Source organism: Arvicanthis niloticus, chromosome 9, assembly GCF_011762505.2.
Source record: "Arvicanthis niloticus isolate mArvNil1 chromosome 9, mArvNil1.pat.X, whole genome shotgun sequence".
Taxonomy (NCBI): Eukaryota; Metazoa; Chordata; class Mammalia; order Rodentia; family Muridae; genus Arvicanthis; species Arvicanthis niloticus.
Genome location: NC_047666.1, coordinates 30160629 through 30188195, shown reverse-complemented (window position 1 = coordinate 30188195; position 27567 = coordinate 30160629). Strand labels below are relative to the sequence as shown.

General features: G+C 44.5%; 1 protein-coding gene across 3 annotated transcripts in view; it reads right to left on the bottom strand.

Moving 5' to 3' along the window:
* The window catches only part of Zxdc (ZXD family zinc finger C), a 32231-nt gene that overhangs the window by 3548 nt on the left and 1116 nt on the right, over positions 1 to 27567 (bottom strand). The window contains exons 2-9 of one of the 3 annotated variants that reach the window (XM_034511604.2): positions 25377 to 25529; positions 25205 to 25283; positions 24220 to 24350; positions 19694 to 19864; positions 16331 to 17019; positions 14603 to 14687; positions 955 to 1124; positions 761 to 814 (exon numbers count right to left, since the gene is read on the bottom strand). In XM_034511604.2, coding sequence (XP_034367495.1) covers positions 761 to 814; positions 955 to 1124; positions 14603 to 14687; positions 16331 to 17019; positions 19694 to 19864; positions 24220 to 24350; positions 25205 to 25283; positions 25377 to 25529 — 1532 coding nt within the window. Of the gene's footprint in view, positions 1 to 760; positions 815 to 954; positions 1125 to 14602; positions 14688 to 16330; positions 17020 to 19693; positions 19865 to 24219; positions 24351 to 25204; positions 25284 to 25376; positions 25530 to 27567 lie in introns of those variants that run through there. The other 2 variants (XM_034511605.2, XM_076940098.1) reach the window with 2 other exon arrangements.

Below are 27567 nucleotides of genomic sequence, written 5' to 3'. Positions count from 1 at the left end.
TTTACAGCCTGCCTCCAGGTTACCCTTTGCCACCTGTCCCCCATTATCTGAGCCCTGCAGGCCCTTCATAGCCTTCTACTCCCAGCCCCACCTCTTCCTTCATGGTTCTCTCCCAGATGGATCTTGCCTGTCTCTAAGCTCTCCGAAGAAACAGGAACAGCTCTACCTTTAGTCTCTGACATCTAGGTGTGCACTGGCCTGCTGAAGTTTCATCTATACCTTCAAGTGGTGTACAATATTTAGGTGTGACCCAGATTCCTCAGCTTCCAAACCTCTTCCTTCTCCCATTCCACCTCCTCAGAGGGAAAGCTAGGAGTGCAGGTGTGTATGGGGCTGCTAAGTGACTTGGCAGTGACCTCCCACAGATGGGCTGTCAGATGCAGGTCTGCTGAGCCTCTATAAGAGGTGGCTAAGTCTTCTTCAGTGACCAGTGAGAAAGGACGTAAAAAAAAATCAAACAGGCCCTGCCATTTTTACATGAAAGCCTACATTAGCTGGTGTGCAGAAAAGTGTTGCCCCAAAGCAGGGCCTAACAGTCTAAGGAGAGCTTATAGGAGGCTCTGGGGAAGGGTGGAACAGTGTAAACACCAGCAGCTGTGAGGCTTCCACATGGGCACCTTGGGCATCTCAGATGCCTCTGACCTGCACAAAGAAGGTCCCAGGCAGAGGCACACGCCGCTGCCATGTGCACCTCCAAGGGAGGTGGGGAAGATGGACCAGATTGAGGGGACTAGACACAGGGTAACACAGTGCCACAAACCTGATACGTCAGTCCTAACAAAGGCAAGGGCTTGCACAGATGCAGTGAGACAGGCTGGGAAGAAGAGAGAGGCTGGGGTTATTAAGATGGCTGGGACAGGACACAGGACTTGGGGAAGTTTACTGAGAGGGCAGAGGCCACCCCTCCACCATCCTGCCCCTGCAGACCTCAACATTCACTTGGCTGGTTCCTACCTGCAGAACAGGGATCTGGACACACTGCAGCCCAGCGGCAGGGGCTGGCATTGGCAGACCTCCACTGGGTACCATTAGAGTTCCACAAAAACAACTGTGCTGGCCTGAGTGGGCATGAGGATGGTTGACTGTGCCACCTTTTATTTTCCTGTGAGCAGAGTCAGAGGCTCCTAAAACAAAGCAGATAAAAACAGCACATCTAACACATGCTTACTGGGCTCAGCCCTGACTGAGGACTGGACTTCATAGTTCCTATCATCCCACACAGCTTTACTGACTTGAAAATTGTTCCAAAAATTTTTTCATGAGGCAAGAAAAGAGGTAAAACAGACAAACCTAAGACTTTAATGGAAAACTTAGAAAACCCATTGTAAGTCCTTGTGCCTGACAGAACCTGACTCAAGGTGCTCTTCTGAGGGTCAAGTCCTGTCTCCTCCCTAAACTCCCACAGCTCCTGGAAGGAGGGAGATCATAGTAGCTGGCTTTGCCTCAAAGACAAGCCTCCTAGTTGCAGCAGGTTTGACTACCTGCCCTCTGTAAGGCCTGTGGCTGCTAGGGGGCTGCTGGCCTCACTCCTGAAGGTCACCAGCACCTTTTGAGGGTGGCATCCAAGTGTGCTGTGCTCAAGTTTGACACCCTGGAGCCAGAGGCTCAGGGCTTCCCTCTGCCTTTCCCTACCTATAGCCTGCTTTCTCTCAGGGTGGGTGGGGACTAAGAAACTCTTTTTTTTTTTTCTTTTTAATTGTTATTTACTTCCCTTCCCTCTTCTTCTCCTACTCACTCCCTCTTATCCCCCGCCCCCTCCCAATCCTCCTCCCCTTTTCAGAAAAGGGGAAGCCTCTCAAGGTTATCAACCAGCCTTGGCATACCAAGTTTCAGTAAGACAGGATCATCTTCTTCATTGAGGCTAGACAAGGCAGCACAGATAGGAGAAAGGGATCCAAGGGCAGGCAATGTAGTCAGAGACAGCCCTTGCTCTGGCTTTAGGAGACCCACATAACAACCCAGCTCCACAACTGTTACACATGTGCTCTCTGGATGGCAGGAGGAACTCTTTCTTAAAGTGCAAAGAGTAACCAGGCTGATGGACAAGGTGAGGAGGGCCCATGTTAGGAACAGAGCCTGAGCTCCCTCATCGCAAGGAGAGGTGGATCCACTATAATTTCAGCTCACCTGCTGGGGTCTCTGTCCAGAGTCCCTGATGGTCTGTATATAATTTTCCTGCCTAACTGCTCTGTTCTCAGCAGAGCAGGGTTGGTGCTGGGCTACTGGAAGACAGTGCCTAGGGTCAGACATAGCAGGAAGCTTTCTCCTTGTCCTTGAACACTATCCTACCAGCTCCAGAACTATATATGTGTGAAGTCTTATGCTTTTAAATTTCTTATTAACCAAGCATGTTTCCTTGACAAAAAATATAAACACAGCTGAAATTTTGTGTTTTGAAGTTTTCAGTCTACAAGCTAAAGATTGAGTCACCATTACAATAACTAGTCATGCAAACTGAATCACAAGATGGCAGATGTGTCATCAGATGCAAGGGAGCTCCCCAAAGAATGGCAACTTCTTATATACATATAGAGGGTCTTACTTATTATTGGTTTTGAACTTGTGATTCTCCTGCTTCAGCTTCCTGAGTACTGGGATTACAGGAATGCCTGGCACAAGCATTGATAGTCCCATTAAAAAGCCAAGTTGTACTGAAAATACACTTCAGAATGACTGGGAATCACTTTTACTCCCGTTATTTTTTCCCCTGCCTGTATTTAATCATCACTTATAAAGAGGATGAACATGGTCAGGACAGATCTCTGTTAGTTACATTTTTAAAAATAAAATGCCCATGAGTCTTAAATACACTTTCACCACCACCCTAGGTTGCTGATGGAACTCACTCAGTGTGGAGGAAATAACAGCCAGGAAGGCCAAGCAGCAAGGGCAGGCATCAAGTCAGAACAGTAAGGGATGCTTGTTCTGATAAAAGGCTGTCTTTGGCTTTTGTAATTACAACAAACATTAACACATGTCAAAAATATAACTTTGTAGAATCAGAGGGTTAAGATAGCTTTTTAGCTTCAAGAGCAGACACTACTGAAATGGTGTCTATCTAGTACATATTGTTTAACTTTGGCTTTAATTCTCTAGCTGCTGTGCAAAGTTGCAAGATCAAAAGTGCTAGGAATCTACATGTTTCTAGAGTAGCCAAGCCCAGTCATGCTGGCCACTGCCCTGTTGCAGGTGCTCAGGCTTGTTTATCCTTTCCTATCTGGATGGATTCATTATTTATCCTTCCCAATGAACTTAAAGCTGACAGGTGGAGTTTTAACTTTTTAAAAAATTTGTTGAAATTTGAGATTTTTAAAGGAACTGAGCAAAATATGACAATATGTCTTGAGTGTTTCCTGCCAAAAATCTGGCAGGTCTTACCCTACCTGGACTTGTCACTAGCAAGCCTGGGATGATGTACTTGTTACTAACATTACCATCTTTTTTTTCCCCCACTATCTTCTTCCTGTTTAACAAAACAAACAAAACAACACAAAACAACAACAACAACAACAACAACAACAACAACAAAAAACCCAAGAGTGGTGTACTGACTCCTCATGGTGTCACTAGTTCTAACAGGCCTCTTTAGACTTTGTGCTATGTGCTTTCCAAGTCTGAGGAACACATCAAAGACAAGCAATCACCTCTTCCCTTTTCACCAGCCTCTGCAAACCTCCCACCAGTCTAATGCAATTATGATACAGGCTCAATATCATTCCTAGGGGACTTTTGAGGGGACTGTTCTTGGCAGCTCTCCAATAAAAACAGTGAAGGCCACTATTATTTAGGAGTACACTTGGGTTCACAGTTGGTTAAGGCCTATAAAACTGAATGTTACCAACTGCTTGTTTGTAGAGATACCATGGTTTTCTGGTCTTTGACATGGCCAATTATGCTGACAGAATGCCTAACTAACCAGGAGCCACTTGAAGCTCTAGGTGAGCCTTACCCATTCCACTATGGGGTTGCCATCCCCCTCAACTCCTTCAATTCTTCCCTTAATTCTTCCATAGGGGTCCCCAACCTCAGTCCAATGGTCCACTTCACCTGAGGGAGGGCAGACATAGCACATGACCTATAGGTTCAGGGAATCCTGGGGTCTTGAGTTCTAGTCCTGGTGTGGATTCCTATGAGCTATTACTGCTCCAAGTTCTAAGACCCTTACCCAGAAAAGGGGATCTATACATTGGGAGTTTTAAGAGAGGACTAGGGTTGGATAGTAGACACAGGGTTCAGAACCATGCCAGGTACACAAAAGACCTTAGATATGATGCCTCTTTTGGGATTTAATATGAGAAATATTTTATTTGTGCACCAAATATAACTATTTGATGAAATGGCTAGTGATCTGTGAATATTACTCATTTAGCAATATTTCCTGCATCTTCATCATGTGATACAGTGACACTTCCCTTAGAGTTCCCCATGGCTGGCTTGTGCTAAAATGAAGGAAAGGCCATCCAGTGACTGGCCCAACTTGGGATCCATCCCATGTGCAGGCACCACCCCTACTGAAGAGAAGGGACCAGGAAAAATGTCACCAGAGTCTACAGAAGGGACAGTGGAAAGAGACAAACAGACAAGGGAGACAGCTCTGCCATACAGCAGCAGCCTGCTTAGTTCCCTACCCACCTGAGCCTCAGGATCAGGTTCCGGGAGCCTGGGTAGTAGCCTCTAAGGACATAAAGGCTAAAGGTCATGATTACAAAGCCAGGCATGAGCATAGGACAGCACTCTGTCGTGGAGGTCACTGGCTGTTACACCACATACCCAGAGCCTTATTTTGCTTCAGCAAAATGTTAAATGAATAGGAAATGGACATGAACAGAATATAGATTTACATCTCTTCCAGCACCTTTCAGTCTGTGTTCAATCGTTTTACAAGAAGTCCTGTAGACACACCATACCCATCGTAGGAGGCCGGCTCTCCTCATACAGAAGAGGACTATGTGGTGAGATATCAGATGGTGCACCTCAATCACATCTGCCTTTAGATCTATGGAGAGTTGGCAAGGGGCACCCTTTTGGCCCTATTAATCATCTCGTTGATAATGTGTGTGGCAAAGTTAAAGGTGTTTTTATGTTAAGGTTGGGAACCAGCCATCAAGGGCTGCTTCCATCTTCAATCACCAAGAGCAATGTGGGGAGACAAGAACAGAGTAGTCGTACAGAGGACAGTCAAATGGAGGCACAGACTGTCCCAGGAGGGAAGCAACCTTGTAAATGAGAAAGGCATGAACAAGAATAGAAATGAAAATGATGAGACTGAGGGAAGAGTCCTGAGGTTGGGAACATGGGCTCACCTCCAGGACTGAGACAGAGTTCAGTGTAACTGTCTTTCCTGCCTCACTATGCCACCTGCCAAAACAAGAGCTGTGCTCAAAAGACTAAAGAACCTACCCAAGTCCATCATAGCCAGGATACTGTAGAGAGCAGGCATTCAATAGCCCTCAAAGGCTACTACCTGAAGAAGCTTCACCACCCTTGAACACACAGAAAGGACTAGGGACAGCTGGAACAGAGGCACCTAGGCTAGTGGAAAGAACATGTGGTGTTCTTTCTACACACACTGCTTTGGTCCCCAAAGCTTCCTCCTTCATAAGCCTGTTCTAGGTATGTATGGGGCCCATAAGATGGGACAAAACTCTCGTGGTCAAATGACATGCCCATGCAATCCAAACCTACCTAGTGCTTTGCACTTAAATTTCCAGATAACTGTATGGATGCTACTAAATTCTCTCCTAGAAATAGAAGTGAAGGAATCCTGGGCTGATGTTCCTCCCAACCCCTTTTAAGGAGCCACTTTTCATTCATGATGGCAGCTAAAGGAAGAAGGGAGGAAACCTAGGAAACACATGCTTCAAGATGTTGGTTTCAAAGTGAAAAAATTATGAAGGTGAGATTACTGACTCAAGGCTCAACACAGCCAGTAACTCGCCAGGGCATTTCAATCACACACACACACACACACACACACACACACACACACACACACACACACACACACACACGGTACAGCCACACAGCTCTCTGGCCACAGGCTAGGCTTTGCAGGTCACCTCAGGGCTAAAGCTATGGAATGGAAAGTGCATGGCCACCCTGGCCTCTTCCTTCTGCCTCTCTCGGAGGGGAATCACCCATCTCCATGTATGAGTGAGACCTGAGAGCCTGAGAAAGCCTCACAAACCACCCAGGAGGAATGGCTACCCTATTGCTCACTTTTAATGTGGCAGTTTTAGTTTTTAAAAATTATAAAATTGATGTATTCTCAAAAAAAGTAGAAATGACCACAATAAAGTATTCACAATCTTTACACCCAGAAAAAGACTATCCAGCATGGGCATGTCTTACCACTTCTGTTTCTATGTAAGTACATACACAAATATGTCTACCCACACATCCACTGTTTCTTATAGACTGACTTACCAAAAACATGTACAAAGCATGAGGCTTTGTTGACAGACATTTGAGTTATAAACATTCTCTTGTCAACAGTCCCTTTCCATGGATTCCTGCTATGTCCATAAGCTAGATGATAAGGTGTAGCTGCAAGTGTGGTCATTACCCAGTTCTGTATTTTCTTCTTGGAATCATCATCACCCAATGAGCCTGTAGACACACCAGACCATCTCCAGGAGGGCCTCCCTGACGCCCACGCAGTCTCCCTGGCAGTCTTCTGCAAACTCTTGTTCATAGTGGTGTTCATCTGCCTCTCGACCTTCAGCATTCTCATTAGATGTGGCTTTTGGTCAAATCTGGCGACAAGATGTGCTCCTCACACCTCTGTTCCTTGGTCCTCTTGCCATTCCTCAGCACATATGTAATGTGCAGAACAGCCACCCTAGCCTGCCAAGGTAACTGTGGGGACCAAATGAGGCCTGTGTCACAGCAGGTAGGATGGTAAGTGCTGGCTGTTGTTATAGCTTTTCAAAACCCCTAAACCACTTGTGATCCACAAAGGGCAGCACTCAGTTGTTAGAAGTACACAGGTCACCTCTGCCACATGCAAGGATAGCCCAGGCCCTAGCTGCCTGTGTCCTATGCTCTGGCTTGTGATTCTGACCATGATACACCAGCACTCTTTCCCTGCTGCGTTGTTGTCATAGACATGACAGGCCTGAGCATCTACAGTGTAGTCTCTAGGCATTTCCTTTGCTTTCTTGAGCATTCTGACCTGGTGTTTCTTTCTGTCCTCAAGCCTTCTTGAACTTTCAAGTTTCTGTAACAGTGTCTCCACTCCTGTGGGCAGCGTCGAACCTGTAACACTTTTTCCTCATACCCAGCTCTGGGTATTTCAAGACAGACCTCAAATCCCTCCCACTGTTGGGACACCACTGACCCCAGTCACTCTGACATCAGCAGGATGGCCAGAGATCCTAGCCATTCGAGATCCTAGCCATTCTTGCTTCCTCCCATGCATAGCACCTGTCAGTTATCTTCAAAAGAGTAGGTGGAATGACCTTTCAAGATATCATGTCCCTGTTTCCCCCTTAGTGAAGACTAGAGGTTTGACCATGGCTTACAAGGCCTGAACAGCTGGGTCACCTTGGTGTTTCAGCCTTCCCTCTGCCTCACTACACTCTCTTTGGACAAGCCAACCACATTGCAGCCTCAGGACCTCCCTAGATTGTCTGCCACCTGTTTTTTTTTTTTTACCCCTGTGGCACCTTTTCATCCCCAGGTCTGATCTTTCCTGATGCCCCTGTCTCCTTGACTGAGAATTGCATAGGGCACTTGGAGTATAAGCTGATTGTGACAATTGCTGTGTGTGAACCAGGGTTGTAGCTGAAAGACAGGCACAGATGTGTGCACAAGCAGCCTCCTCTTAAGGAAGATCCCTTCTAGGTTCTATCTTCATTAATTTCATCATTTGGTTTTCCCAGTCTTTGCTTATCAGGTACTTCCATTGCACTCAATAGACTAGGTATCTGCTGTCCACCTTTCCTTGGTATATGGGAGGGAAGAGGCCATACCACCAGGGAGGAACCCAACTCTGCCTCTCATCTAAGTTCTCGTGTCTTCTCCATGTAGAAGTTGTCTTCTCCTGCTTCCTTGTGAAATTTCCTCCTGCGGGGCTACTGTAACCTGCAACCACATTTCCTCATGGTCCACTGCTGCCCTGTAGAGAACCTAGATGGCAGACATCTCTTTTTAACTGGATACTCACTCTCCTAACATTTACTAAATTTTTTGCTGAACCTCTTGGGTTTTCCAACCAACAGAGAAGTCATCTATAAATTATCACATCTCCTCCGAAGAATGCACCTTAGTTCTACTTTTGGTTTATTCCAAGGCAAGACCCTCTAGAAAGACATGAATACCTGTGGCAAGAACAAGAATATTAGAGACTCAAAATGTCCTGGACACATTTGTAGAATGCCCTTGGAGCACAGCACTAAGTGGGTGCTGGCTGCTAGTCTAAACTCACCAGGTAGCTGAGGACAACTTTGAAGCCCTTATCCCACTTCTTGAGTAGTGCAATGATAGGTGCATGACACCACACTTAGCAGAAATCATTATGAAATTTCTGTTTCACCAGTGATGCCTATTAATTTTTAAAGAACTCCAACTTAAGATCTACTGAGGGTTAGGGAGCTGGCTCAGTGGCTAAGAGTGCTTGTTAGAAAGCACTTGGGTCTGAATTTGCCATCTCCAGAGCCAAAATCAACAAGCTGGGCATGGCTGAGCATGCCTGTAACCCTAGAAATGGCAGGAGGGGAAGGCACAGAAGCAGGATTGCTGGTGCTACCTAGAAGACAAAGGGCTAGCTCCAGGGTTAGTGAGAGGCCTCGTCTCAAGGGAATAAGGGAGTGGTAAGTGTGGAACAGCTGATGTTCCTTCCTCTGGCCTCTGCACACAAACCCCTCAGTTGAGAAAACCACTGGCCTCTGATTACCACTGACTCACTAACAGATCTACCATTAGGTATTTTTCAAGCCCTGTTTGGTCTGAATATAGTAAATAGAAGATGCTGAGGACGCTGCTTAGAACACTGAACCTATTATGTTTGAGGAAGCTTCAATGGCCACTCTTTGTGGTGACAGCACTTACTGTCCATATCCCAGGTAGAGTAAAGGCGTGTAGCCATTGCACAGTAGACTAACACGAGTACTTTTCCACATTACAATGTCCACATTTGTCTTTCAGAATGATGTGCTGTTGCAAGCACAGTGTGTGAGATATGTTTATTTCTGCTCTCCTGCTGGTGCAACTTTCTTTTGCTGTTTTTCCTTGGTTCAAGTGCCTCAGAACAAATGGAAACCAACAGCCTGGAGAGCTGTGCACATTTAAGAATATGCTTTGTTCCGCCCAAGCCAAAAGTTCAAACCTGAGCAGTTGGTTACTCAAGACTGGTGGTTATGTTCTTTTTTTTTTTTTTTAACCTTGTTCTCCTTTTCTTAAGAGGAGGCTGCTTGTGCACACATCTGTGCCTGTCTTTTAGCCACAACCCTGGTTCACACACAGCAATTGTCACAATCAGCTTATACTCCAAGTGCCCTATGGCCACTGTCTCATTTAATCTCCACAAGAGACCCAAGCAAGTGCTTCTACTGTTCAAGAGCTCCAACTAGAAACTCCATGCTATCATTTTCTGTCGTAATTATCACCTCCCCCTTTTCTTCTGCTACCCAGTTGTTTAATGGGCTTTATTTTGGTTTCTAAGTGAATTTTACTTTGTAATTTTTACAAATGGTTACAAAATAAAATCCTGCCAAGACTTTTTCCCTCTGAAGATGTTAGTTGTTATTTCTCTCATTCCTCATTTCTTGTATAATTTCTACAAACACTGGATATGGACTAGAACTTAGTAAACTAACTTCACTACACCTATGGATAAACATTCTTCAAACAAGCTTTATTGTTTCTGCTGTCTGCAAACAAGCTAAGTGAGTCCCTTTCAATACTGCGAGGCCTTTATTCATCTTCTCCCCTAGGTGTCTATCGGTTTCACTTTGTGCTGGTTGGGATGCCAAGTTTTCAGAATAAACGTTCTTCAGCTCTGCTGTGGGCCACACATGGACACCAACCTAAGAGGGAAGAGCTTTGTTGTCTCCACTCTTCTCTTTGCACAATGCCCTCTCCATGCAAACATCACTCCTGCTCTGGGGACTGTTTCTGAGTCACCGTTCGCCTTCCCGTACATTTCCCTAAGGCTGTGCTTTGACTAGATCGATTCAGTCTTTGTCTCCTGGCAATGGAGAGCTGTTTATACTTTTACAGTGACATAGATGCCCTCATGTTTGGGTCACATGTGTCTTGCTATTTATTGTTCCTTCTAATGAGCATCATGTTGGCTTTCATTTCCTGCCCTTAAAGCCAATGCTCACTGGTAAAGAACCTACTTGGTATGTGTAAGGACCTAAGTTCACTCTCTAGTAATGACCTTCTCTCTCCAATGATATTCTCACATTAAGAAAAAATTCTAATATTTGTGATTCTATTAGGAGCAGCTCACTGCCTGAACTGAAGATGACAGCAGTACTTTTGTGTATCTACTCTCAACAGCACCACACTGGGAGCAGCCTTGGATTTCAGACCACATATTTTCTAAGAATGCACACACATTGTAGGTCCCACATATATAGTGCTGTCTTTCTGTTTGTTAAAGTGTAGACTCCGCAAAGGTGTAGTTACACTGGGACTTCTGTGCTCAGACTTACAGCTCATAATCTCCAATCACAATGTCAAAATGCAGACATCCCAGAAACCTAAATTCCCCCCCCCCCCCCCCAGACTTGGTGCCAGAATAGCAGCATAGCCCAACTTGGTATGAAGCCATTTAGTCTGATTCCACACATAGGAATGTTTCACTGGTAAGTATCAATATAACAACAAAGAATGTAAAATATCTTCTAAAAGCCATAATATTCTATATAGAAAATACAGCTCAGATTGATTAAAATGATATTTACAAATATTTCCTAGCACTGGCCACTGAGAACCTAGTACATACATCTCACCAGCATAGCCTTGGACCCACATTCTGGTTGTAAATACCAGTCTCCAGTAAAGCAGCCAGGGTTCTCTGTAGAAGCAGCTGACTGCAGACCAGGACAAGTATAGGACAAGCTGTGCCTGGTTAGGCCAGAAAATAAAAATACTTAAAAGACAGTGCAGAATTGAGTATGCTTTAAGGACACAAGAAACCACCAACAGGAACTCCAATGGCTGTGGCCAGGAGTACAGACAGACTCAGAGCAACAACATCAATGCTAGTCATACTATAACCCAGTACTGAGAATAACCTATAGCCAGGCCTCTTGAGTCTATGCTGAGAGTAATGGAGTACACCTGGGAGAGGGAAGAGACTGTACTGTCTATAGAACTCTAACTTATAAACACATACAGGAAATACAAATCGCCTGCAGAACACCAGGGCCAATTATCAGAGTCAAAACTCATTGTCTAGGGTTAAATCTGTGGAAAACATAATGAGAGACAGGGTATCTGTGGTAAACAAGATTCACTAACTCCTTAGATGACCTAGGGACCCTAGAATGTCCTGCTTGTCAGCATGTTCTTGCTTTGTGGATGGTCGGATAGCTCTATAGTTAAAAGTACTAGCTGCTCTTGCAGAGAACCAAAGTTTGATTCCCTGTACCCACACAGTAGTTCATAATCATCTGTAAATCCAATTCTAGGGGATCTGATGCCATCTTTTGGCATCTGAGGGTACCAGGCACAGGCATGGCACATGAACATATATACAAGCAAGAACCCATATATAAAAATATAATTAAAACCAACCAAACAAAAAGAGAAAAATGTTCTTGTTTCCCTGGGTACCTTACACCACTTCAGAGAGCCAATGCTAGCAATGTGATGTACAGTGTAGCCCTGGGTCACACACTGCCAGTCCTAGCTTTGAAGGGGCTGGGTCTCACATAATTGAGTCCCAATAATTACTGCAAATATTATGTTTCAGGTAAGCTCTCTTGGTCACCAATGCTGGAAAAAGTCTACACTGTCCTCACCACATGGGACCCCTCTTGGATCCTGCTCTTGGTCTGACCCTGTCCTTTAACTGCACAACACTGACTGAATACAAGAGCTTTCAGTGGGCTATGAGAATGACTGAAGCTACACTGAGGGCATACAACTGTAAATATCTAATCAAGTTAAATATTTACAACTACAAGGAAAAATAGGATGTTTATAGAAGGTAGAACGGTGGCCAAAAGCACCTTTGCTAACAATCCATGTCAATACACCTGTACCCAGCACAATGCACAAGGAGGGCATATTACCTCCAGCTCGAACAGATCTGAGTCCCAGTCTAATCAAAAGGAGGCTTCAAGAAAAACACATGGAGAGAATCTGCAGAGAGAGGAACTGTATTTTTCAAAAGCATCATGATAGGCAAGGGAAGGCTGAGGCCCTGCCTTGGTTGGAAAACCTGACAACACAGCCCAGGTGGGAGCCTGGTTCAGCCCAGGCAGAGAAGTGTCCTGGTGAACACCTGCTAACAGTAAACTTCCCATGACTGTGTCAGCAGAAGCTGCCAGTAACAGGCTCACCAGGGCAATGAGTAGGCTGCTCCAAGGAATGGCTAGGGAACATGTCACAGTTGTGAACACAAGGGTGGCAAGATTCATGGCACACAGCTACCCAAGGTAGAGAGAGTATGTAAGTCTGAAGTTACAGTACATGTTAGGAGAAACACGGTTGGTTCCAAGGGCTATTGCAGGGATTCTACATGGAACCTCTCCTGGTTGGTCATAGGATTTCAAGAGTGCTTTTCAAGAAAGACAGGGAAGTGTAGAAGGTAATCCTTCACCCTGGCAGAGACATTTTCTTTCTTACCCATAAAATCTATACCTTGCAGAAGCCATGATTATACTTCCCTTCAAAGTTTCTAAAATGTTTCAAGTGAGTACATGCGATGCTGTAATTGTCACAGGTGGCCAGAAACTACTCACAGAAACCTGATGCAGACTTAGCACCCGACTTTCTCCTATCAATTGTACCTCAGGGTGAAGGATTGAGAAGCCACTCTTTAGAATGTGTCCTAGCTAGTAAGAGGAAAGTAGAACTAGTATCATTTTCTCTCTGAAGACCCCAGGCATCTAATGGCTCTGTGTTAGTTATCAATGGCTGCTATGAATCAGTTCAGGGGAACTACCCCCCCCCGCACCCCCACCCCCCACTCCCGAAAAGAACCCAGCACTACCTCAAGGAGTTTTACCAACTCTCCTCTTCCCAAAGAATCAATCAGATCAAGCATCAAGCTAATTTAGGGGAGTACACAACAATGAAGGACGTGCTCAGCTATACCAGTGAGCAGACCGTAAGACAGCTGAGCACACGGGACAGACTGACCCAACCTACGCACTACTCCACCAAACATGGGAAGGGGGGAGGAGGGAAGAAGGGAGAAAGGAGGAAGAGGAGGGGGGAAGGAGCACATGTTATGGCTCTCAACCAGAAGGGCTGCTGCCAAGAGCAGCCTCTGACTCCCTGTGGACTCTGATGTCAACAGGTGTCAGCAGCATATATGAGGTTTTAGACAACTGAAAAATTTCAGCATTTACCAATGTTAAGGAAAAACTGTCAGTTTTAAAAGAGGTGAAATATGTGCCTAACTTTTATAGTGTTTTTAATTTTTAAAATGTCATACTGGAAATGATAACTACATAACCATCTCTGTAAGTACTGCCCCAGTATGGTGAGTGCAATAAACACTGTACCCGATGTGTGAAGCATTCCTTTTCCTCTGACACCATAACTGTAACTGGGCTCAACAGGACATCTAGCTTTCTTCATGACTTTGGTTTGCATGTAGTACATTTTTTTTCTACAGACATCCACATCCCATCACCTTTTATTTCCCTGCAAGTTTTACACTTGGATTCTTAAACCACAGAACTGTCCTAAGTTACAAGGGACACTGACAGGCATACATGGAAACATCTGCTTGAAGAAAACTGTTATTTTAAATATGGAGCTTCGACATTAAGAACGGAAAGACAAATTGCACCAAAGTAAGTTTAAGTAAATATGAAGATGAATGATGCCTGAGAACAGTGAACAGCTTTGCTGACATTAGACATGACTCACCAGTCTCCTCTCAGCACCTTCAATCTTATGTGCAGAAGGGGCAGCAGGCAAGGCCATAGACTTAATTGGCCCATGTGGTAGTGTCTTGTCTGGTTTTTTTCATTCAAGTGAGCTGCTGCTCCTATAGGTTCAGGCTGATTCAACTGCTGTACATAGGCTGTCTTCACACAGATAATGGCTGTACTAGTTAAGGGCTTCCACCACAGCCAGGCCTAACTAGGCATCCAGCCGCCCTCCCTCCTGCTTTCCTGACACCTGGCCCTCGCAGCTCATTTACTCAGTAGCCTTCCAAAACTGACCCTGATTGGATCCTTGATTTTCTGAGGTCCTCTCAGACCTGTTGAGCATGTTCAGACATGCTGGTGATTTGGCTGCTACCTGTTTTCTAAGTTCATGTTAAGCTAAGGAATTGATAAAAGGGCATTTTGAACATAGAAGACAAAGAACACAGAAACAACTGTTCTGTGTGCTTCCTCTGCCTGTGACTGTGACACAAGAGGCCTGAGCCCCTTGCCCACCAGCACTGCAGCACACTCGGCCTCACCTTCATCGCTCCCAGTTCCTTTCTGCTTTTTTTTCTTGACTAGTTGAATGGCTCGGTAATCAGTTCTTGCTGAGCCCCCACTTTCCTGGGACCAAAGAAAAGTGTGTCAGTTGCTTGATCTAAACAGCAGAGGAAGGGTAGCAAGGGGACTAAGTCTGCCTGGGAATGTATCAGAGCTCCAGGAATCAGTCACCAGCAAAAGTGAGTGGGAAACCACATGCTCTATTGTTAGCAAAGGAAAACGCACACAGCTTCATCATCTGGATAAGTGAAGATCATTCCTCCAAGGTCTAAACGCACTAAGATATTTTAGAAAGAGACTGCTAAGAGCTGTACACTGCCCTGCTTCCTAAAACACCATGTCTTCTTGATGCCAGGGTTATGTCTCAGCAGCTCTGGGCAGTGTTGGCAGCAAGTGCCACACCGTCATCTGCCAATACAGAAAGTATTACTGAATTCACCAAACTTATGGATGGAGGTGCCAGAGAAACAGAATTCAAATAGAAAATTTAAAAATGTGTGAACACTTAGTAAGAAAAGCTTCATTCTTAAAACTACATGTAGCAAAGGAAACCAGTACTCTATAGCTCACAGCATACTGAAACCCATTCACAACATCATTCCCACTCAGAGAAGCAGGGAAGCAGGGGAGCCCAATGCCACACAGCTAGCAAGAGAACAAACAAGGAGCAAGCCTAAATTCTGCTGGCTCTTCCATCTCCACCCAGGTTCTGCTAGCTCTTCCACTCCTGAGACACAGGGAGGCATGGAGTGCCGGGAACAGGCTTCCCACATGCTCTGACCTGTGGTTACCTTCAGTCCCTGTTTAGTCACCTGTTGCTCTTAGCAACTGTTGTGGCAGCCTAAGCAGATGCTGGCAAGTGTAGCTCTGCCACCACCAGCCAGACACCAGCAATGGAGAGACAGACTGTGGGACTCTCACACAGAGAGAAATGCAAGTCCAGTAGGTTGGTAGCTAGGTACCCTCACACTTGATCCCAATTCACAACTTAGTATTTTAGACTATAGTAAGGAATGATGTATGAATCTTAACATAATAAATGTCAAAACAAAATTTAACCAGCATTCTAAAGAAACCTCTATGTTCATTTCCATTGTAGACTGAGGAAAGTCAGACTCTCTCTAGGAATCTTTAAATTACTTTAAATTAGATTATATTAAAGGTATAATTGATATAAATATAGAATACAATAACTGTCCAGCCTCAAAATTAGAGTATTGTTATAATCCTTCAAGAATGAAGGCTCAGGAATCATTGTTATTCTAATAAAAAATCCTGATGTAGCTTCCAAGTTCCCACTGAACTGTTAAGATGACTGAGTCAACATTGCTCTTCTAGGACTCGTCACTACGTGAAAAGCACAAAGGTGAATATTTCAATAGTAAGAAATGCCTCAAGTTTTCTCATGAAAACTGTATAAAATCACAGAACTCAAAAGAATCTTAGAATGCACGTAGCCAAAACCCCTTATTTTAGAAGTAAGTGAGGATCTAGGGCTCAGATAGGTTAAGTGATTTGCTTAAAGCTGTAAGAATGTCAATTCCAGACTCAAGGTCAAAGTCAGGCTTCCAGACTATTGCCCAGGCTCCATCTGTCCTTCTGCACACCAGAAAGAACCGTCTGCATAGACAGGATCCATCCCAAACATGATCCAGAGTGCATTAGGGAGTGAGCTAGTGGTGGTGATGGAATAGAGTGCTTCATACCAAGTAGAGACTGCCTGTGCCAGCACTGAGCTCTGAGTCCTTTTGAGCCCCTGGCCTCTCTGCAGAGTCGGACAACACAGACTGGGATAGCCCATGGCTTTCTTTTTGCCCCTGGACCAAATCTGGGACAGGAGACAAGTCTTGCTCCACCTTTATTGGAACCAGCAAATCTGGAACACTGCCAGTTTCTTGAGTGGTGTCCGAAGAAGTTGGTGTGGTACCAGGAGCTGTCAAGTTACTGCTGGGGGTCAAAGCTGGTGAGTCTTGACTCATGTTCCTCACAGGCAGAGCCACCAGGCAGCCTACTGCTCCTGTGCTCATGGCCTGTGAGTCATCTGCACTGAAGCTGCTTGGTTGAAGAACTGTGGCTGATGTCCCAAGAACAAGAGGACTGTCCAAACTCGGAGGCATATCACTGTGGGCCACTAGAACGAGGGGGTCCATTGGCCCTAAGGAGTTATTATTAGTAGGGAGATTCCCTCCCAGAGAAGAGCTCACAGAGGTGACATCAATGGTGAGGATCTCAGAGTTCAGTGCTTCATCCGACCCAGCTGTTGAACTGCTGCTATTAGCAGGTGTGTCAGAGAAAAGTGCTGCTAAATCTATGTTTGTGAGCTCACTTTGGCTTGGGCTACTCAGTTCACTGCTGGGTGTGAGAGAACTTGGAGCTTCCAGCTGAGGTACAAGATCTGTAAAAGCAATGGATATTTCAGTTACTATGTTGCCAGACTATGAAATCATCTTTCTGCTTGAAATGTTAGCAGCTGTCCCTTGAAGCAACACTGACTACTCTTTCACTAGACCTGGTCATCAGGGTAAAGACTGAGACCTACTGCTGGCACACAAGTAAACAGCAGACACCAAAGAAAGAGCTGACTCAACAACGGAAACATCAGCTAGTATTTCATATCCTCAGGCTGTCTTTGTGCTCCAAAGCCTGACTTTCCTCCTATGCTGCAGTAACTAACCAAGAAAGTTTCAATCAATCCATAACACAAAGCCTCCATAAGTCAGCTCTAAGACTAACTCTGGCTCTGGGGTATTTTTATGATTATCTTCAGTCATCTCAGGTCTTGTCAAACTCTGTGCCCAGCTCCACATCTACTGTTAACCACAAACTGGATTAGTTTGAATTACCTGTACTTAGTCAAGGAATAAAACTGGCTGTCTGTACTGGGTTGAAAGTTCATGTTTTGGCAGATGCATGGAGCTCAGACATAAGGTCCTCTTACATCTTTTATTGAAAGTTCTGAACTGCTCGTGCCTGAAGCAGAGGGAAGGGGCACTCAGTTCTGTTCTCCACACGAACTACATGCTAACCACAAATGCATACTGTATAAGCATGAAGGCCAGATCAGAGTGAATATGACTTTTTGTTGTTTTGTTTTTCTGAGGATTTCTCTGTGTAGTCCTGGCTATCCTGGAACTCACTCTGTAGACTAGGCTGGCCTCACAGAGATCTGCCTGTCTCTGCCTCCCAAGGGCTGGGATTAAAGGTATTTGCTACCACCACCAGGTTACGTACTGCATTTTTATCTCAAGCTTAGAAAAGACAGAAGAACAAAAACAAAGACAGAATCTTTAGCTGTCACATTTACAAAGTGTCTTCAACAGTATTCCAGCATCAACACAACATTCTGAGGAGATGGGAGTGATTCTTTCTAGAATTCTGTTTCACAGGAAACCTGTTACTTTCTCAAAATTAAAAATAAGCAAACAAACATGCATCTTGATGATTCTGTTCTTTGTGAAGAATGGTTTTGGTGGAACAAAGATATTAACTTACTCAAAAATCTTCCATCTAATATTTAATTAATTCCACAACTGTCAACTAGAGAATTGGTATGAATGGATATACAAGAGAAGAATCACTGACTAAACATAAGCATGTAGTGTTAATGGTTAGGATTGTGGCTTTGGGAGGCAAACAGATCCTAATAAAGACCCCGGCTTGAGTGCTTCCTCTTGGTCTCAACCTTGGCAAGTTTTTCTGCAGCATGGTGAGGTGAACTGAAACACAAGCTAGCAGTCATCAGGTAGCCCTGAGTGCCTGGTCCTCTACTGATCACAATGGGCAGAATAAATGACACACGAATCAGTCAATTATACCATAAACATAGCTTGCTAAAAGGGCCTCTCATCTATCCAGAGTTTAAGGCAAACTCCTGTGAAGTAACAGAAATTAGCCAGCTTAGGGAAAGAGAGATGCAATCTGAGAGGGAATGTTAGCTCAGAGCTGGAGAGGGGGACAGTGGTTGACAGTGACATCCTCTGACATGAATTTTAGGAGACACACCCTGTTGTCCTTAAGGGGTCGATCTACAGACTAGCAGGAGGGCAACTGCTATGGCATGAGTTACAGTGCCTGAGATCCAAAGGACAGATTAGCAACCACCTCTCCCAAGAGAGATGATTAAGAAACCAGATTAAGAACACAAACCTTCACCAGCTCCAGCTGCTCAGAGCCCTACATCAGACAATTTAACTAAGAGCGACTCATAACATCATCACCTTCCTTATTTTCAAAGCTCAAGGAAACAGACTCAACAATCTGTCCCTGCTCAGGATCCCAATTGGGAAAAAGCTAAATGGCATTCCCTGCTTCACATGTCACAGTGAGGGGGAACTAGTTCGAAACAACATGACCATCACCAAGTTACCTTACCAGGAACAGAAGTAACCAGAGAGACAGCCTCTGTGAATATACTAGAAAGGCCGCCACCACTGCCACTCCAATATTCTTGATGTCCTGCCCATGACTGTAGATAAGATGTAGAAGGGCAGGCTTCTAAGTGCTATACCACAGATGCTGAAGTCAGGTCCTATATGCTCAGCATCCTCCCCTCCACATCCCCTTGACCACTATCACGGTGCTTCTTTCATACCCCAGCCAATTCCTGAGACACAATTCTACCCTGAGCTATGAGAGCTTCCTATCCATCTGTAGAACACAGTCCTCTGTGTAGCATCCACTGCCTCCTAAGACCAGGAGAAAGAGACAAGCTTCAGTGCTCAGGAATGACAGACATGGCAAATGGCAAGACAGACTCAAGAGGATGAGCATACAGGGCCAAGGGCCCAGCACAGAGACTTAGAGCACATGTGAAGGGGAGGCCTGCAACATGATGGCACATATGAAGGGAAGAACTTCACGGGCAAGGGAAAAATAGTTGCAAAGGGGCTGTGGTTAAGATGAGAGCAGCAGGAGAGGAGAGCACAAAGGTCTCACGGCTGTAGGGAAACACAGGGATCCAACTTCATGGTATGCATGTGACTGAGAGGTGAGAGGGAGGGGAACAATCCCACTTCTCTCATGCTCAGGCATATACTTCTTTACAACCCTCAGGGGCCACAGTCACAGACCTTGGCGCTGGCTGTGCTGCCGCACCATGTGCGCCTTCATGCTATGCTTAGAGGTGAAGAGTCGGTTGCAGCTGGACACCGGGCAGCGGCTTTTCGGAGTAGCCACATCCTGCAGGTGTTTCTTGGAATGAATGTACAGACTGCTTCGAGCTGAGAACCTGGCACAGCACCCTGGAACAGAGGGGATCTAGAGTTATACCTGAGGATGACCAAGGATACTTCCTAACCACATCAGAACTGACACTGGATCGGTAAGACAATTCAGAAGGAAGGTGTTTGTCACCCAAGTCTGGTGACCTGAGTTTGATTCCGAAACTCACATAATGGTGGAAGGAAGGAACCAACTCTACAAAGTCATCTGCTGACCTTCACATAGGCACTGTGATCCACTGTGCCACTTGCAACTCCCTCCACAACAGTAATTCATAATCATGTACTGACTAGTTCTGTGTCACCTTGATACAAGCTAGAGTAATGTGAGAGGAAGAACCTATGAGAAAATGCCTCCATAAGATCAGGCAAGCCTGTAGTGCATTTTCTTAATTAGTGATTGATATGGGAAGGCCCAGGCCATTGTAGGTGATGTCACTCTTGGTGGTAGTCCTGGTGGTATAAGAAAACAGGCTGAACAAGCCAGTAAGAAGCAGCCGTGGATTCTTTATCAGCTCCTTTTTCCAGGTTCCCTCCTGATTTGAGTTCCCGCCTTGATTTCCTTCAATAGACCTTGATTCAGGATATGTAAGCCAAATAAATCCTTTTATCTTCAAGGTGCTTTGGTTATGATTTTTCAAAAGAGCAATAGTAACTCTAATTAGGACATGAATTAAGTCAATGCGAAACTATAACCCAATCTACTCAGGATGACAAAGGGCTCAGAACCTTCAAGGATGAAGGTATGGGTCACTTCTTAAGGAAAAAAAAAATAAAACAAGACATAAAAACAAAAACCAAACCCAAGACCTGCTGAGGATGAGGAAATACAGACTGGGCAGTAGAAGAAGCTAGTCATAACAGCAACTAAGGCCATGTGACCAGTTGCAAAACCGAGATGATAATTGACATGTGCTTCTGTCACATTTTTTGTTAAGAATGTGTTTGTAAGGATATTTGTGTTTTCTTTCTTAGGTTTATCATGTTATGTAACACCAATTGAGATATCAGTGGTTAGAATATGTAAGTTATGAGATATAAAAGACTGTCCCTCAAGAAACACTGCCACACATTCTAAGATATATAATGCATTTGCAGTTATAGGAGGATAGTTATATCATGTTAGGAGTAATTATGACCTGGTTACTGGTTTCATTTGGAAATAAAACATGACAAAATGAGGTATGATTGTGTGTCAAGTTGACAAGGAGTCAATTTGCCATGGCTAATCTTGGTTGTCAACTTGAGTACATCTGGAGTTAACTAAAACATCTGTATACATGTGGAATTAACTAAACACCTGTAAGAGATTTTTCTTGATTGGATCATTTGAGGTCAGAAGATCCACCCTAAATTTGGGCCCCACCTTCTGGTGGCAGCCTATAAAAAAGGACATGAAAGATTAAAGCTTTTGGTTTTTGTCTGCTTGTCCTCATTCTCACTGGCAAGTTTTATCTATCCTGCTGCCAAGGTATTCCTCCACTAGATTTAGAGCCCACTTCTTCAAAATTCCAAAGTATGCTGAGACATCCAGCCTTGTGGATTCTTGTATTTTCCTTTGAGAGACAGCCACTGCTGGACTATCTGGACCGCAGCCCATAAGCCACTTTCATAAAAGCCCCTTTCAATATATATATAGATTCATTTTGACTGTTCTGTTCCTAACACAGATCATGACACTATGTTCCCAAGCACTGGTACTGACAAGTGACATATACCAAATACCCTGAACATAAAGGAAAAATTATAAAGGAACATGTAGATTATGAGTTAGTGTAAGACAAGTGACATAGTCAGGCTCACTCTGTTCCTTCTACCCACTGCTCAGAGTTAAGTGAAAGCAACTTAAAAATCTCAAGCCAAAGTTCAGTTGCAAAAAGGTATATGAATCACCTCTATTAAGCTATTAAAAAAAAAAAAAACCCAGGAATCCTAGGGGTTGGAACTATCTCAACTCATGACCAAGTACAAACCTGCCCATTTTACCTCTGTTCATAAATTGAGCAAATGTCTCTAGGTCACAGGTACAAGAGGACCCAAAGCTGGCATTTCCCAGCTTAAATACTCAATTCACTCATATATCAGATCTGAATTCAAGTGCTGAATTTCAATCCCACTTTCCAGTCCTGGGCCCTGGCACTGCCTACCACCCTGAGAATGACCCTGACACCACTCTCAACACAGACAGAGCCTAGCTTCATTTGTCCAGTGTGCAGGAGTTCTAGACTTTCTGCATCAGGCTCCATTGCATCATGCAGAGGCCTTGACCAAGCCCTGTCACACATCTCTCCACTGAGGCTCAAAGCTCCTTGAGAATATCAATGCTCCACTGTTAACAGTGAATTGTCCTTTCTTCTTTCCCCAATCACTCCCAGAAGATCTGTCAAAATGAGCAGCGCCTGCCTCCTGCTCACTAGCTCTGCCTGAGTTACCCTAACCAAAACTTGCCCACCAACAGCAAATGATACTAGTGGGTCTCAGCATTCATAGTTGGCCTTCAGACATCCTTCTGGCTCAGTATCCTGCCTGCGGCGTTCTTACCAGAGCAGCCTTTCCACCGTTATACCACCATCTGTGGCTCTCCACTATGGCTTACTAGGGCTTAAAAATAGGAAACAAACCAAAACTCCACCTAACAGTAATCACTACAACAATTGGAACTGATAAATACTAATGCTTTTACAAGCTTTACAAGTTTCAGTTAGCTGAATCCCTGCAAAAAACCTATGAGGTTTAGTTACTTTATGGATGAAGAAAAGAGGCACAATTCTGTTCATCCCAGGACTCCTCAGATCCATGCAAGAGGCAGACTCAGGACTTGAATCCACAATTCTCATTTTGAATTGCTTGACAATCCCCTTGCAGGGGTTAAATGAGAACCTGCATGCTACTTGCTTCACTCATAGTCTAGCTTGCTCTTTAAGCCAGCAGCAGACACACAGTCTGCTTTCTGATACCTTTGGTCAGGTGAACATTTTATCATTTTATGTAGATAGACCAAACTCTTCTCTTCTCCAATCCCAGCATCAGCTAAGACACTGATCTCAACTACTAACCTTCCCTCATTCAGGTCCAAATCATTACAGCAAGCTTTGATTCTATTTTTGTTGTTGATAGGATTCTCTTTCTTTCTGCTGAGGGCCCTGGGGCCGGGAGCAACTGTCGTACCAGGGTGACCGCAGTGCCTCTCCAAAGACCAGATTGGGCCTTGGCTCCAACATGAGCTACTGTTGCCCTGTGGATTTCCCCTCTGGTCTTCCTGCTTCCAACAGCCCTCCTTTAATGTCTGGGTAGCCTTTCCTCTTTAAACTGATCAGGACATTCAACCCTGGCCCGCAAGAGCAGTATGGATGAGCCCCCGACTTCACCCGCAGCAGCTGGCGTGTTCTTGTTTACCTGTCCAGACTCACTCACCACTGGCATGGTGATAGGAGGGAAGGGTTGATCACAGCATCTGTGCTATGTTCAGTCTGTTGTAAAAACTGGTGTTGATCTTTACAGAGTCAGCTGAGGCTCTAAACTTAGGGTTCAACAGACTCATGCTGGACTGTTCCTTCCTTAGTGGACCTTTAACTAGAGCAGGGTTGGTATAAATGAACCACACAAATAAACTACCCCTTTAACATTTCAAAGAAAAAAGCCTGTGCTGGCTAGTTTTATGTCAACTTGACACAAGTAGATTTTTTTTTTTTTTAAAGAGAACTTCAATTGAGAAAAATGTCTCCAAACATTGGTCTGTGGGAATGTCTAGGAGGCATTTTCTTGACTGATGATTGATGTGGCAGGGCCAAATTCACTGTGGGCAGTACCATACTTGAGCCTGTGGTCCTGGCTGCTCTAAGAAAGCAGGCTGAGTAAGCCATGGAAATAAGCCAGTAAGCAGCACTCACCTATGGCCTCTGCATGAGCGACTGCCTCTATGTCCCTTCCTTGAGTTCCTGCCCTGACTTTCTTTGACGATGGTCTGTAACATAGAAGTGTAAGCTGAAATGCTCTCCAAGTTGCTTTTAGTTAAGGTGTTCTATGACAGCAACAGAAACACTAAGACAAAGCCTCATGTATACGCTTATTAAAAAAACCAGACAGGCTCTATTTCTGTCCAGGTGCAACAAGACTAGCTATTTGTCATCTAGTGAGGCCAAGCTATGTGCCAGACAGCACATGACAATGTACGCTTCTCACTTCACCTAATCCTCAAAATCACTGAATTAAACAGGTAGTGAACTACAGCCTCAGACAGAGTACTTCTTCCAACCAAATAAATATAGTGCTGCAACTGGCAATTACCTCAGTACTTCTGCAACTCAAACTTACAGCTTAACAGGAGTGTTGGTGTGGCACTTTGTCTATAGCTAAAGCAATGTTTTAAATGCTACCTTCCACAGGGCATTCGAATGGCTTTGTTCCCAGGTGGGTGATACTGTGGCCCTTCAGATGCTCTGCTCTAGTGAATGACTTGCCACAGCCTTCAACAGGGCAAGTGAACCTCCGATCATCATCATGCTTCCTGAAACAAACAAACAAACAAACAAACAAACAAAAAAAGTGAAGGAGCAATCATTACTCACAGACTCACGGGCATGAGACTTCAGACCTGAAACAGTATGCTCCCTTCATTCAGAATGATCAATGCATTTCAGAATGTTCACACAGGGTTTATTTAGCTGCCCCATAATCAGAAATTCTACTTTGATAGGTAGGTGGCCCCAGAGCCAGAAACAGAACAATTAGTGCCACAACAATCTAGGAAGAGCTGAGCCCCAAAGGAGAGAATGAAGTAATGTGAACTATTTAGAAGTCTTTATGGCCAATGTTCTTTCTAAGCCATAGATGACCAGAAGACACACACACAGCTTGGCAGCAGTGGGAAAGATCCCTTTTAAGTAAACTTCCAAACACTGTCTTTTTCTAAGTAATGCTCTTACTCCGAGCACCTCAGGCCCCAGTCATGAAACATGCACAGGCCACCCACCCACCCTCTCTGAGTCTAATACCAATGTTGGGGTCATAACCGAGATGGAATGAGATAACATATTGAACATCACGTGTACACAGACCCCTAGCTGTCAGTATCACTACTGAAACTTTGCAAGATCATAAAGAAAAGTATTTCTACAACATTTAAAAGGGAAAAAAATGTAATTGTATTGACAGGATGTTAAGTAAACCAAATCAAACTTACACAGAAAACAACTGTTCTCAAATGCTTTTCTTTTTTTTAGTGCTTTTCTGGAAAATTAGAAAACTGATTTTCCAGAACATTGACACTGAGCTCCATTTTAAACTGCCTGAAATCTGTAAGTAACTCACTAAAAGTGGTCTGAGACACATAGTTCATATGCAAATGTATGGTTGGTTTACCTTTTGTGTCTTAGAAGTTTGGACATACTGGTGAAGGTCCAGCCACAACTGTCTGAGTCACAAATAAATGGTCTTTCACCTTGTAAAAGAAAGACATGACACAGCATAGCCATGAGCACACCAGCCAGCACAAAGCATGTGTTTACATGGAGGTGCACACTGCAGCTCATACCTGTGTGGCTTCGCAGGTGAATTTTCAGTCGGCAGGCTTTATCATATTGTTTATTGCACCCAGGAAAGGAGCAGGAAAACAGCTCTTGTTCCCTGAAGTGGGCTCGATTATGGGAAAACAGGGCACTCACTGTAATGAACGTCTTCTCACAGCCTGAATGAAGAAAGCACAAGCTCAGCTCTCAGGACAAAAATCACATAGTGCAGCTCACACTACTGACATCCTGTGGCAGTTCACAGTGAACAGACAAGGAAAGGCATGACTCAGAAACCATGTCTGCAAAGCTCTGCCCACCAATGCTTAGCTTTCTAGAAGGCACAGAAGGTCCTGTTGCACATGTGATATGCAACACACAGGCCACCTGTTGCAGTGTGATGTAGACGTTAAGAGGTTGTCTTCCAAACATAGGGTTTGCTGGCCAGTTCTGCAGACAACTCTGCAAAAACTAGGTTTGTCTTTTACAAACTGTGTTGGCAATACTGTCTGAAACCCACAAGAAATGAGCATGACAAACTAAACACTAACCACCAAGATTTAGTCGGGTACAGCTTTGCAGGGCTGCAACCATCCTATTGGCTCAGATTTTCTGTCTGTCCCACTAGAGTGATACTGCATCCTCTACACTTTTCAATTCCAGCCTCTGCAACTGACACCCCACATCTTACCATCTGGTTTTTCTTTATCTCTCACCCATTTATTCAGGTTGCTAGCTCCACCTCTGTTCTCACAGCCCCACCCTACCCCACCCTTTAGCCCAAGCAACCTATACCTCAACAATTCCTACATCAACACTTCTTTGACAAAATGCTTGGTGCTCAAACAAGGTGGAAAGTAAAAAGCTGAAACATGTTTAGGAGCTCTCTTTGTTGCAGCTCTTTCTCAGACTCTAAAATGCAATCACTATGACTGTGAAGCACTACACAGCCCTGCCTAAAAGTAACAGCCCAGGAAATTTCTGCCCCATCCAAAAGTCCTCTTCCTTAGCCTCAGGCTGTCTGCTTTGCTACTTAGGATATATGTGAGCAGCATTCCCTGCTTCAGCAGCAGTCCTCACCACCCCTTATCAATGGGCAAGCCCTTTCACCCTGACTTTTGCTCTTTTCCTGAAGCCCTACACCATTCCCACTGCCACTTTCTAGCTCATGTTGTCAAAAGAACCTCTCCTTGACTGGACACTTAATGGTGTTCCCCTGCCCCCTCTCCCAGGGTCTATGGAAGCCCAAGTAATCAGGCAGCACAAGATCCTCAGGGGCACCTCATGCTTTTAAGTGAGTGGATGGCTGTCCTTCCCAGTATGACAGAGAATGGTGTACTTTTACCAGGGTGAGCCCAGCAATCATCATTCTCATATTAGGAAATGACTGCATGTTTTCAATCAGCAGCCTGATAATTTCTACATAAGACTCTAACAGATATTCTGTGTGCATGCTAGAGTCCAATAGCAGAATCTGTTGCTTGTGGGTTAAATCTGGCTCTCCTTCCCAGCCCCAAATAACACAAGATATCCTTTCTACAGTTGCTAAACCCTGCATATGAGAATAATCTACAATGCACATTACTACAGCAGAGTGTTAATGTGCCAGCTAAGTGCTGGATAACAGTAAAAAGAACAGACATGGTTCCAGAAACTGAGAAGTCTGTCAAAAATAAGTATAAAAGACACAAAAACAGTTTCATCACACACCTGCAGAGGCTCACCCTGGTGAGGGAGCATCACTCTATTCATAATATTGGAAAGGACAGATGTCTGATTCAATGTATGAGACGTCCTTGGGAGCTCTGTGTCTGCTAATCAATGGGGCTTCCAGAGACACTAGAGAAGGACCAGAGAAGTACCAATGTGTGGTCATTCCCTCCAAATTTTAAGGTGGCATAGTTCGATTTGTCTTGGATTTCTGACTCCTCTGGTATTGTTGAAAGAGTAGACTGAGAAAAATAAAGTCCTGACTCAACTCTGAGAATCGGTCACTTTCAAAGGAAGCATCTTAACAAAGGTTCGTAGCCTCCCCACGGATAGCTGTGACTATGCTTGCCACTTCGCTGTAGGAACCCAGAGCTTCATATCTAACTACCTGAAAGGAACCTCAACAACCTCAACACAAGCACCCGAGTGGTTTTTTGCTCGGTTCTCATTTAGATCAGGGCTTACCGCCCCCACCCCCCGCAAATCCTGCCCAAACAGCGAGACCGA